Source organism: Lolium perenne, chromosome 3 (genome assembly GCF_019359855.2).
Source record: "Lolium perenne isolate Kyuss_39 chromosome 3, Kyuss_2.0, whole genome shotgun sequence".
NCBI classification, from domain to species: domain Eukaryota; kingdom Viridiplantae; phylum Streptophyta; class Magnoliopsida; order Poales; family Poaceae; genus Lolium; species Lolium perenne.
The window spans coordinates 198,011,279-198,025,046 of NC_067246.2; the positions used below are offsets into that span (position 1 = coordinate 198,011,279).

At 41.9% G+C, this 13,768-nt stretch overlaps 1 protein-coding gene across 1 annotated transcript; it reads right to left on the bottom strand.

Moving 5' to 3' along the window:
• Window positions 1-2,224: 2,224 nt before the first annotated feature.
• On the bottom strand, window positions 2,225-5,137 carry LOC127343026 (cytochrome P450 CYP72A616). The gene is made up of 5 exons (XM_051369103.2): window positions 4,735-5,137; window positions 4,168-4,388; window positions 3,770-4,014; window positions 3,049-3,427; window positions 2,225-2,752 (listed from the first exon to the last, which is right to left on the bottom strand). Exons 1-5 carry the CDS (start codon window positions 5,039-5,041, stop codon window positions 2,327-2,329), a joined length of 1,578 nt encoding a protein of 525 aa, XP_051225063.1. The 5' UTR covers window positions 5,042-5,137; the 3' UTR covers window positions 2,225-2,326.
• Between the last annotated feature and the right edge of the window lie 8,631 nt (window positions 5,138-13,768).

Here is a 13,768-nt window from a genome sequence, read left to right on the forward strand (position 1 = left end):
GCTTGTGTGTACAAAGTTATTTCCCTCTAATTTAATTACTTACTATATTTCACAATAAATCATTTCACAATAAATTAAGAGATTTTACCCATCAAATTCAAGTCATCATCTCGTAAAGAAGACTGAAAACATGATTTTAAAATTTCTAAAATTAGTTTTAAACCATATGGATTTAGGACAAATGTTAGATATAAAAAAAGATGTGCCTCGTCGACACCTTTCCAATGGTATATCATTGAGATTGTTTGCATATATCATTTGGAAATTACGGGAAAATCATTTGGTGCCCGTCACTCCAAAACGGGCGGACAATAATTTAAAATTTTAAAAATTATCCCGTCGGTATCCTTGAATAGATTAATAGGGCAGGCAGTTCAACCTTAACGGGTAGGCAGTTCAACCTTCACAGACGCGCAGGTCAACCTTGCAGGTAGGCAGTTCAAGATCATTGCACGAGAAGTGCAAGATCATGTCACCGACAATTCAGTACTTTATTTTGATCACCGATCACCTCAATAGTTGGCACCAAAAAACTTTATATGGTAGAGCGTGAGTCTCATTTAATTACCTACTATATTTCACAACAAATCAAGATATTTTAGCCATCAAATTCAAGTCATCATCTCGTAAAAAACACCAAAAACTTGATTTTAAACTTCTAAAATTAGTTTTAAACCGTATGGATTTGAGACAAATGTTAGATACAAAAAAGATGCGCCTTATTGAAACCTTTCCAATGATATATCATTCTCATTGTTTGAATTTATCATTTGAAAATTTCGGAAAAATCATTTGGGGCCTATCACTCCAAACCCCGTCGGGCAGTTCAAGCTCATCGCACGAGCAGTGCAAGCGCATGTCAGTGGGTAGTTCAATGCTCTGTTTTTTGAAATTTAATCCGTGTGGAATTCGAAAAATCTTAAAACATGAAAATTTTGAGTTTGCTCTGTAGCTTTCCAACAACATATCATCTCCATCATTCCGACAAACGGTTGAAAAAATTGATAGAAATTACCATCCGTCGGTTTTTTAATACGTCTGGATTACAAAAAAAATCAAAATTATTTAAAAACCCTGCCGAATTTGAAAAAACTTAAAACATGAAAATTTTGCGAAATTTCATTATCTATCCAACGGTATATCATTTGCACCATTTGGAGAAGGGGTTCAAAAATCAGAGTAAAAGTTTGTTTTTTGGCCATAGGAACGTTTCGTATATTCAAAATTAAATTTAAACCGTGTAAAATCAGCGAAAAGTGTAAACATAAAAAAAGTTGTGGTTTTTCATTATCTATCCAACGGTAGATCATTTGCACAATTCCGACAAACGGTTGAATTTTTTTATCGAAATTACCTTTCACCTGTTTTTTTAATACGTCTGGATTTCGGTATTTCCAAAATTATTCAAACATTCTTCGGAATTAGAAAAAAACTCAAAACATGGAAAAGATGCGAAATTTCAATATCTATCCAACGGTATATTATTTGCACCATTTTTATAAGGGATTCGAAAGTCGGACTAAAAGTTCGTTTTGTGGCTACATAGAAACGTTTTGTATTTTCAAAATTAAATTTAAATCGTAAAGAATCTGAAAAAGTGTAACATGAAAAAGTTGCGATTTTTCATTCACAATTATGAAAAATGGTTGAGAAATTCGATGTAGAATCAGTAGCTCTAACCCCTGTTATCTAGGAAGTTCAACCATGTATATAGGAAAGTTCAACTCGGTGCTCAGAATATTATTCTGCAACTGGTTGCAGAATAGTGCTTGTATATATATACACTTGGGATACCTAGAGTCTAGTTTGTAAAAAAATATGATTCTATCAGTAAACCAACTCGAGTGTCTTGTAACCCTACCCCGACCACCTATATAAGATGAGGGGGACTACTAGTCCTATGCTATACTAGTCCTATATATCTAACAATGGGATCACAATCATCCCTTCTCCAAGCCACAATCTCAAAGTGCGCCGCCTTTGCGATATCCTATAGCATTACAGTCTCCGACAGTACTCTGGGGTAAGGGTATGAACAAGTGAAGCAGCTCAAGACTCGGGTCAAGAACCCTGCCACCCACCCAGGCGTTAACCAAGCCCTCAGTGAAACCCAAACCTCAATGTCGTCATTGTGTTGTGAATTGTGATTTCTTGGTATTCGGTAGATCGATTATGTGCCTACGGCAAATAACAATACTGTTCCAATTCAATCATAACTTCCAAATAAACACACATGCAAACCCGGTGCTAGTTTATTAAGATCAAAGCTTCAATTTAAAATTGCACACAACAGGTGGGCAAATTCACTCCCCGATGAGAAGAATGATCATATCTTCCTCAGCACAATTGGAGCACCATGCTGTGGGTGGAGGGTTAACACGGTGTACGGAGCATGGGTGTAGGACGGCGATAGCTCGAAGGAGAAGCGCTGGAGGATGGTGCTGAGAGCCATCTTGGCTTCCAGTAGTGCAAAGTTCTGGCCGATGCAAATACGAGGACCCCCTCCAAATGGGAAGAACGCAGCTGGATGCTTCACGGCATTTGAGATACCATCAGCAAACCTCTCTGGATTGAACTCGCTTGCATCTTTTCCCCATATATTGGGGTCATGGTGGATAAAGAGAATGGGCAACATAAGGTTCACTCCTGCCGGATATGTGATGCCACCAAGCTCCATTTCCTTGTATGTTCTTCTGGTAACAAAGATTGCTGGCGGGTACAATCGAAGAACCTCATATAGAACCATCGTTACCTGGAAAATAGCAGACAAGATCATGATCGCTCAGTTTAGACATAAAACATCATATCTTTCTGGTTTGCTTCATATAAATCCTTTTTGGTTCCACAACTAGAGATTCATAACTATTTCCTTCACTCACATATATATGCGGACATCCAGTAAAAAAAAATAGGGGTATGCAAATTTGACAGTTTGTATTCCTGGTTACTTTGTTTGCCATTCAGATGAAGCGCTTTAGCTTTTATATTTGGTTGGAAACCTGTGCATTCGGCAGTAGCACTGTAACATAAAATATGCATTTCACTTACTATCTTCAGCCGACTCAAGTTCTCAAAGTCTGGTGTGGTTCTTCCAAAGTGGTGCAACACTTCCTTTCTTGCCTGCTCTTGCCACTCCGGGTGCATGCTTAGCAGAATTAGTGTCCATGTGAGCAATACTGATGTTGTCTCCATACCTGCAAAGTAAAATAGCTTGCATTCCTCAATTATGTCTTCAGTACTCATTCCTAGGTCTTCTTTCCCATTGGATTCCCGTCTATTTGACTCCAACAGCAATCCTAGCAAGTCATCACTGCTAGCTTCACCACTTTTAATAGCTCTGTCTTTTTTCTCAATAATTCCTCGCAGAATGGTGCAGATCTCACGGTCAATTGCTCTCATTCTTCTGTTGTTTTTAGTTGGTAAGAACCTGAAAATGTTCTGATATGTTACAAACTCACGACAAAATAATCTTAGTCTATTTAAGTTTAACATGGAAAATATTTCATTAGTCAATTAATTTTCTTACTGATCCAGTTTGAGCACCTGTACGCAGAGCTAAACAGCATGAGCCTAAATCCACATTTTTCATCAAAAACCACAGATCACCTATAGAGTATGGACTGCTGCATTTTGCTACAAATGATTTGAGAGTTTCTTATATGAAAGTGATAGCTTCTCTTCTAAGAACTGAATAGGCATGTTGAATCGCTTGAAAGTGCAACACCAAAAGGGTCTTATTTATCTGTTGTGCAAGGATAAAGAAGCTTACCAATAGCCTGGGATAAAAAGTGTCTGAAAAGCTTGCATTAGCCGTTCAGCTTGCTCCCCTTGCAGCTGGAATATTTTCGTCCCCTCCTGAAAACTGCTACCGAACGCTGTTCTCGAGATGACATCTCCGGTCAGATTCTGGAACTCAGGCCAGACGTCAACCTCAGATACTCCTTGGGCGGACATTGAATTCTCCCATCTCGTAATCATTTCTTCGCTACAGGCAGAAAAAACTGGCAACATCCTCTGCAAATGAAAAGTACGATAAGTCTATATATGTAGACAGTTCAATATCCTGCACGTCGCACGGTGTGCCTTAAACCGAGAAAACAGTGAAAGCCAGGAATACAATCATTGAGCAATAATTCTTTTTTCGATAAAGCATTGAGCAAGAAGGACCTTTATCTTCTCATGGTGAAAGGCAGGATTTAGGATTCTCCTGTGCTTTGCCCATTTTTCTCCTTGATGATTGACAAGCCCGTTGGCTAGCAGCTTGCCAAAACGGCTACTCCTTGGTTTGCCATAGTGTCCAAACTTGTTGGACAGAATTTCTCTAACTGATTCTGGGTCAAGAATGGTCACCCTTGGTTCGGGGCCAAACCAAGTGAAGGACAATTTTCCTGCATTTGTAAGGGATCTTATGTTACATGGCAAACAAAGTGTGTCTAACAGTTTGTTAGTTGATCATGCTATGCATCAGTAGTTCAGAAAATATCTCCGAGAAAAAAAAAATTCAGAGCGTTTGAGAAGTTCAGACATGGTGTGGACTGTAAGCCTGCAACCCAGGTTTCAGCAACCTAATGCATATTTCCTATTTCTTACTATCAAAAAAAAAACAATTTCCTATTTCTTACTTGCAAATAGTCCAGGCGTGAATCCTAGCAAGTGATGTGTTCTCAATGCTAACACTAAAGGTTCCGAAGTCACAAAAATGAGAAGGGCGGCCGGAACTGCTGAATTTCTCACCGTTCTCTTTGATGGCGTTGCTGATCATGGGCTGCACGCGAGGGATGATGTTGTGCGAGCCGAGAGGCAGGGGCTTGGACCGGGCCTCTTTGTTGAGCCGGGCGTTCTCCGGCACGTCGCCGGTGAACAGACGGTATCGGGTGCCCTTGAGGCCCTGAGCCTCCAGGGCCCGACCCAGCCGCCGCGGGGTCCACCATGCCCACTCAAGAATCCAGGCGGCCAGCCACAGCACCGCCATGGCCGCCGCCGCACATGCTAGGTTCCACGGAGAGGCCTCCCCCAGCATCTGGAGAGCCCGGGTCGCCATCGGGGCGGTGAACTAGAGGAAACCAGAGGCTTGCCTCAGCCGCTCAGGTTTTGTTGTAGTCGTAGATCGTAGTATCGCGTATCTCAGGACGGGCTGTGCCTGCGCGTGAAGTAAATATAGACCGGTGGTCTGCCACGTATGCAGCTTGTTGAGTACTGGTCTGAAGGTATTCTCTCCCACTCCTGTAGACCTGTGCTGGTCTGATGGGTTATTCCCATTTGTCTGTATCTGTTGGTGTGGTGGAAGGTACGTATATGAATGAGGGAAATGAATAAGTGGATGAGAAATAAAAGCTCGAAAACAAACAGAACTAGGCTATTCTGTTTGTTGTAAAGTATAACAATGGTATTCTCGGCCAATCAGGTTTTTGAAAGTATAGCTATGGCATAGCTACTCTAAAGTATAGCTATGGTACCCCACAAAGAGAAAGTATGAAAGAGGGAGATGAACCCCGCCTCTTGTAAAAACGACGTTGTCTGACGACAAGTTCCCGAATGACGACCTCAACATGGGGGACAACCAGGGCCGGCCCTTGGGGGGGTCTGGCGGGGCGGCCGCCCCGGGCCCAGAAAAATTAGGGGCCCAAATTTTTTATATAGGATTATTATACATTGTAGAAGAAAACAGTAAACGTTTTTAGATGGGCTTGGATCTATACTTTGGGTCTTTTATTTTCCTTTTCGTTTCCGATCCAGCCGGTCAGGACTTCACTCAGCGCACGTACGATTCCATCTTATCGATAAGAGTCATACAGCGATACCAAAGGTCGCCTTTGATCGATAGTTGGTTCGATACGGAACGTGAATGTGGCGGCTATCACCTCACCCAAGCGGTTTCCTGCTCGGCTGCTCTTGCTCTCCCGATCGTGACTAGCGATTGCGCGTGGCGATCTGCTGCCCTGACTGATGCCCTGCCTGCTGGTCTGCCGGCCGCCGCATTCCCAGATTCCCAGTCCCAGTCTCGCAGTCCCATGTCCCCAATCAGGTAATCATCCAATCTGCATAGAAGATTAAGATAGAAGGTAAGAACACTCGCCCGGCTCTCTTGGAATTCTACTAGTATATGCTCTAATCTGGGTTCTAAATTTTGATTAGTAGTTGTTGTTCTTATTTTTAGGAGCGAGGTTAACTGATTATGGCGCATGAACCCGATGCTAAGAAAATAAGAAGGATATAGCAATAACATAAATTAATAAAATCACATAGGGTCTATGTTTAATTTTTGAAGAACAATGACGCGAGCACTTCGAGCAATCCAGATTAGTTGGCGCTAGTTGTTATGGGGGCACATAATAATGTTGATGTAGAAGATGATGTCGATATAGAGGACGATTGTTATTTTTATATAAATATTGTAGTTGGGTATACTTAAAGTATTTTTTTTCATCATCATACGGTGAAAAAAAAAATATAATAAGAAGGGCCCAAAATTTTAGTCCCGCCCCGGGCCTTTGAAATCTCAGGACCGGCCCTGGGGACAACACCGATGCTGTTGCTGCTGCCGCCAACACCGCTGCTGCTCAAGCTACACCGTATGTGATCTCTCTCTCTCTCTTTGTCAGATCTTACTAGAGTTGCTAGTTCTGCTGTTTGGAGTAACGCAATAGATTTCTCTTGTTTAGATGCTACCAGTTTTTCTAATCTGTTAGTCTGTATGATTAGTGTTCTGGCTATTTCTATAGTCATGACTTATCAATTATTTATCCCGAATTAAATCATATAGTAATTTTTTATATATTCAACGCATAAGATGACTTAGAAGGATCTTGATGCAATTTTAGTTTTATCACATTCTTTGTTTTTGTTTCAGATTGTTCGACCCGATGTACTATATTAGTTAGTTGATCAATAAACTCCGATGTTCGTAAAAAAGTGCTTCCTCCGAAAAGTAATGATGGTTCACTTGCAACAAAACGCAAACATCTTTAGCTGAAGATGGACAAGAACATTTGTGCATCATATAACGTAGCATCACATACCATTATGGGCGGTGGGTTGGGTAAAGGAAAACACCGATGATGTGATGCCCTTTAACAAGTCCTTCGGATGTGGTACCATGGTGGCGTGATTCTACACGACCTATATGGTTCCTTCATGGACTCATGGTGGGAGAGCCTTTTTCCCTTCTGTTAGAGATGAGAGAGGGCATAACTTCAGGCTTGCAGATGTGCGGTAAAGCTGGCTAGTCAAATGGGAGCGAGGAAGTTGATCCTGGAGTTAGATTGCTTAGGAGCCGTATCTAAACTGGGGAGCTTAGAGTTAAACCCCTTAGTCCATGTCCCACTAGTCGAGGAGATGAAGGCCCTTCTTCGAGGCTTTGGGGCGCGTTTGGTAGCATGAGCCCGAATCCTGGCTCACTGGCGCAGTGGTGCAAGCACATCTACGCGTCTAGAACGAGCCACTGGTCGGAATTGGCATGTTGTTTGGTAGGTTGGGCTGCATCAGTTGTGCCGAAAAGGACTTTTTGTTTGTTTGCCTGCAGTTAACCAAAAATCTCGATGGAGGTGAGATTAGACCTGTTTGGTACCATCCACGCATGCCTAATGTTACCTCATCTGTACAACTGGTAGCCTTACCATGCTCTCACCTCCCATCACACAGATATCAGTTGATGACAGTTGCAGACTAGCGAAGCTAGCAGTTCACGAAATCAGCCCTAGCTAGCTAGTACGAATGGTAGTTCATAACACGATGCTCCCTAGCTACTACGAATCGCAGTTTATCATCACGGGGTCGTTCAACATACGTGGATCGAATAGGGGTTCGAGAAACATGGGATCATAGTGCGGTTCTTCTTCTTCTTCCTTCTTCTTCTTCTTCTTCTTCTTCTTCTTCTTCTTCTTCTTCTTCTTCCTCTTCTTCTTTCTTCTTCTTCTTCTTCTTCTTCTTCTTCTTCTTCTTCTTCTTCTTCTTCATTTCTTCACTTCTTCTTCTTCATTTCTTCACTTCTTCACTTCTTCTCAGATGGTGGTGTTGCCTCTGGCTTCCCACATTGCGTTTGCTTACTCTTGCCTCTTCTCCTTCAAGGCATCATTGTCGCCTGCGTCCACGCCATGGCCGGTCTCTACTTCATCAAAAGTGACAACCTCTTCGAAGAACTCATCCTCGCCCCAACCTAGGGTCCAGTTGTGAAGAATGCAGCAAGCAAGGACCAGCTTTACTTGAGTGTCAAAAGTGTGGAACGGTTTCTGGTCAAGGACCTTGAACCTGTTCTTCAATGCAGCAAAGGTCCTCTCAGTGGTCACCATGGCTTGAGTGCCTCAGATTGAACAACTCTTTCACGTTATGGAAGCATATGGTGGTTTAACCATGTGACTTTTCTAAAACACATGGTGGTTTATCCATGAGACCTTTTACGACATCATTTCAAGAATTATAAAATGTTTTGTTTTAAATAAAATATACTACCTCCATCCCAAGAAATAAGGCGCACTCGTATTCCAAGACCAACTTTGACCATAAAAATTGAGCTACAAAATCTTGGTTATATTATATGTAATTAGTATCGTTGGATTCGTATTGAAAAGCACTTTCAAATGATGTTAATTTCATACAAACAATCTTTATATATTTAAAATAATATTTGTTAAACGAAAAGCACGTAAAACGAGGACGCCTTATTCCTTGAATCGGAGGTAGTAGGATAAAATCAGCTTTATGCAAATTAGCCTAAGACTCCACAAGCAAAGTATCATGTAGATAGTCTTTTCACAATTGCCAAATAAGTGTTATTTGCCAGTGCATCATTGTACTTACCTCTATTCGTGGGGCTGCATATTCAAATATGCAGGATTTTCTGATGAAGAGTAATTGGTAGGGTCTTGAGTCTACATTCCAACATGTCTGCCTGTGGCGCATGAAGATGATGAAGGCTCAATGAAGATTTATTTTCCGGTGTGTTTGATTTGAAACAATTTATTTGAGCTAGTCTACGTGACTATGCAATTTGTAAGGTTTCAATACTTTTCCCTTTGGATCAACGATGTAGTAAATTGATACTATTGCAATAATTACTATATTTGTAATATATGTGCTATCAGTGATCCCGGAAATAGCACGTTACACATGTATGTTACATTTATTAAAAGGTAGGGTGCTACACCCGGTTACCTGTTGAACTCTTTGGATGTTGATGTTGGTGTTTGAATAAAAGTTGCAGCAATTTGATCTAAAAACACAATTCATAAAAACGGTCAACTATGTTGACCAATCACATAGTTATGCATGAATATGTAGTTCTCTTCTACAATGTTACATTTTTATTTTTTAAATGTAGTAATACTACAATCAAATCAACCTTTAGCATACTTGACCTTCTAACTGCGGTATATATATTAGATATAAGGTACATGGGAAATTACGGTACAATTTACCACATTTCTTTTGTTACACGATGTTGCTTACACAATAATATCTTTATAGCACTTCAGGCAATAGTTTTGATTAACTAGTATATTCAATTAATATTTAATGCAACGCAATGAAACAAATAACTTCTATTTACTTTTCACACATCAAATTTTATAAGTTTTTTGTGTGTGGAAATATCAACTTTTATAAGTTAAGATTTGATCTAGAAAAGTGGAATACTCTCATACAACAACATTTGTTCAATGGTACAAAATTGTTGATTATTTTTTGGTTCCAAGCATGAACATATATATAGAAGCGCCCAATTTTAGTAATACTTTATTTGCTCTTGGTATGCTTATATTTGCATGCCCAAAAAAATGGATTGTCTTGATTTAGTGTATGGAGAGGGATAAAATCTTAGTAGTTACATTAACTAGCAAAAGCAAGATTTCTCAAATGGCTTTTACCATCACACATTCTCCTACTTTCTTATTATTTATTGAAAACTTAATAATAGATGATACAGATGATGTCCACGCATGTACGAATAGTTCGTGTAGGGCGAAAAGAGTGCTCCTTCCCATCCATAGTAATTATTGTGGTTTTAGTTTAAATTTAAAAAATGAACTAAACCACAACACTATTATAAATCAGAGGGAGTACTATTTTCAGTTTGAGCAGAATCACTTGATGATTTTAGCTAACAAGGTGACTTTTTTTTATGAGAAACACAGAACAAACGTAGACTCTCACATACACGCACATACACTCACCCCTATGAATACACACATCCTATCCTATGAGCACCTCCGAAAGACTGGGCTAGCGGATTGGATCTTAAAATTGACGAAGTTACCACATGCGCCTCGCTATCGACGAAAACGTCGCCTCACACTGAATGAATATTCCGCCTTTATGAGACACACATATGTCAAAGCTGGGGTTTAAACTATGGTGGACTGGGGTGCAACCACCCAACCTCAGGTTGGTTCTCTCTAACAAGGTGATTTCACCAGCTCCGAAGGATTAAAAGTTCCAAGTTTAAGCTTGACAATAACAGATGACAAGTAAGTAAATGAGCATTGTATAGTTGCTGGTGGTGACAGGGAATGTATAATTAACTGGGCAGTCTAGAAGCCAAAGCCATATGGCACCCAGTGATGTATCATCAGTGCTCAGTGTTCCTGAGTGCATGCTACTCTATGTAAAATGCTGCTAAATTAATAAAATTACCATGTTCCAAAAAAAAAAAAAAAAAAAAAAAAATATGGCACCCAGTGACTGCATCAATCATCGAGGGGCGCTTGTGATCACGGAGAAGCTGTCGATCGACCACACACGATCTAGCCAATGTGATCCATACTTAGCTCTCTTTTCCGAATCAATACTCTCTCCGTATAGAAATATAAGATGTTAAAATACTTTTTTTTGGTTCACCTACTTTAATTTGTATCTAGCCTATTTTTAGTTTATAGGTTCACTCACTTTACTTTGTAGCTAGTTTATATTTTATAAACATATAAAACATCTTACATTTCAAAAAAGAGGGATTATTCAGAAGATAAAATCGTTGATGACTACGTCAACTATGACAGCGAGTCGCCCGGAAATGCTCAGATTTCTTAGGGGCCAAGCACCGGTCTGCCTAGTGTGGCGTCCTGCTTTACACTCGCCAATCGTACAATTCTGCTACCACAATAATTCGGCTGGTCTCACTATGCAGTCAGGCAATACGTCACGGCAGCCAACGGAAGCTTCGAATTAACAACCTTGCATGCCACTTCTTTCCCCTTATGTAAGGCGAGCATGGAGATGACCGAAGCACTTACGTAAGAGTTCTTGTCCAGCTCTCTTGGCCGCATCGCCTCCTTTAGACAACTTTTGTCGCGGTATAAGCACGGAACAAGAGCCCAGTGCACACCACATGTGGTATGGGCGAGGCATCACGCGAAGCAAGCACGTCACGTGTATCAACGCCCAACGCCGCGGCCTTTGGGTCGCTGCTTGGGCAACCAAATTTATGTTAGATTTTGTGGTATACATTTTTTTTTATATAAACTTAGAAGCTTACACATACGCACACTCACTCGTATGAACGCCACACACACACAATCTATTCATATGAGCATCTTCGAGATATAGAGTCAAAAAATTCATTTAACGGATCCTGAGATTGAAAAAGTCACCATAGGCGTCTCGCCGTCGACGGAAATATCGCCTCTCACTGAAGAATATTCCATATTATTAGATACCAAATTGTTAAATCCGAGGTTTAAACTCTGGTGAGCTGGGTGTGCCTCTACCCCTGCGGCCCTGCTAACCACTCAACCATAGGTTGGTTCTCTAACTTATGTGTATATCTATGTGTATTTATACCTTAATTTGTACCTTTGTGTACCCTATATAAATAAGATAAGCCATGTCCTAGAGTGTTAAGTTGGCTATCCCAAAATCTGTTGTTTAAATGGTATCACACTACGATTTCATTAGTTTCTGCCTTTTCATCACCGCCAACACTTAAATGGTCGCCGCCACCACACCCTCCACTACGCCTGCAATCTCACCGTTCCTCGTGAATCTTCTCGCGGGCGGTTCTGTCTCGGCCAGCTCGTTTGAGTTGCAATCTCATAGCATCACCACCCTCTACACCAGGCTGATGTTCCTCTTCGGGTGCACCCGAGCCCTTAGTGGCGCCCTCTGCCGCCACGTACAAGCCTCCATTGGTTGTGTCTGCGCCCTATGTGGAGTCCCCTCCTACAGCATACGCATCACCCGCTGACTCTACAACGCATGCGCCTCCAACGGTCCCTGTGGCTCATGCCACGCTAGGCGACTACCGTCGAATCCGCCACACCGTTGGCCCCATACATGTTCTCCCATTTGCTGACGGTGAAGCTCTTGGCGTACAACTGCCTCATTTGTCACACCCATGCCCTAACCTTGTTGCGCAACCAATACCTTGACGGGTTTGTCGATGGCACACTATTGTATCCCCTGAACATGGTGCACATGACCTCGGCCACCGGTGCTCCTGCCTCGGTAACCAATCTCGGACTTCGCTAGTGGGTGGCTCAAGATCAGGCTATTCTTAGCACCCTCCAGTCGTCCCTGACTCCCTAGGTGGTCGTCATGGTGGTCTTCGCTGCTACGTTAAGGGATGTGTGGGCCATAGTTAATTCCAACTTCTCATCGCAATATATGGCAAGTCCTATGGCTATTCGCAACAAGCTAGGCGAGATAAGAAGCATGATCTCCCCATCGTGGCCTTCTTCAACAAGATCAAGACGTTGGCTGATATGCTCTCCTCTATTTGGCAACCCCTTCGCGATGAGAAATCTACCCAGTTCATTCTTATTGGGCTAGTTAGTGACTACAAGTCACTTGTGGAGAACGGCATGGAACGTGACACGCTGATACCGCCACGCGATATGTATGTGTGCCTACTTAGTATGTAGTAACGTTTTGAGGCTCGCCACACGGCCGAGGTCTACACCAACAGTTCCTTGGTTAATGTGGCCTATCGTAGTAGCCTGTGCTCGTTGTACTTCCCGTTCGATGGAGGCAAACATGATGTGTCGCCTCCACCTCCAACAAAACAGTAGTAAAGCTCGCCCGCCCCTTCTCCAACAATAACATGGGTGGGGGCTCCCGGGCGTGTTTCTTAGCCTATAGCGCAAAGGTTCCATTCCAACTATGTGGTCTAAGGGACACCTTGCGGCTCGCTATCATTGATGCATCAAATGTGATATCCTAGGCATTGGAAACATTGGAAAAGGCAATGAACTAAAAGTTGTGATTGCAGCGCAAGGATACATGCCATTTTATCATGTTGATAGAAGTTGGTATATGGATAAAGGTGCCACTGGTCATCTCATCTCACGGGAGATCATGGCACCACTATAAAAAAGCTTATTAGTAGCGCACTAATTTTGGCTATCAGTGGTGCACCTAGGTGCGCTACTGCTATCATGCCACTGCTAACTGTTAGCAATGGCGCATTAATGGTGTGCCACTTCTATGTCTCCTACTAGTGGCGCACTAGGTGGTGCGTCACTGCACTATTTTTGGTGCACCACTACTATTTTTTAATTTTGAAATTCATTTTTTTTCATTTTTTGAATTTTTGTCGGCTCTAATGCGCCATTGGCACTATTTTGGTGCGCCACTGCTGCTAATATTTTTTATTTTTATTTTTTTGAAATATGTTCTGTGAGCATTCCTTCTCTGTGAAGAGCTAGAGCATGGCCGACGGCCAGGGAGCAGGGGTGGCGCCGAAGAGGAGAGGCTTGAGAGAGGAGGAAGGAGATGAGAGGAAGGAGAAGTGAGAAGTGAGGAAGATGGCCAGCGGAGAAGATGGCCAGAGGAGGTGCTTTGG

Coding starts and splice junctions, on each gene's coding strand:
- LOC127343026 (XM_051369103.2), bottom strand. CDS start 5,041: ATGGCGACCCGGGCTCTCCAGATGCTGGGGGAGGCCTCTCCGTGGAAC. Junction 4,389..4,734: donor CAACGCCATCAAAGAGAACG/GTGAGAAATTCA, acceptor TTACAAATGCAG/GAAAATTGTCCTTCACTTGG. Junction 4,015..4,167: donor TTCACCATGAGAAGATAAAG/GTCCTTCTTGCT, acceptor TTTCATTTGCAG/AGGATGTTGCCAGTTTTTTC.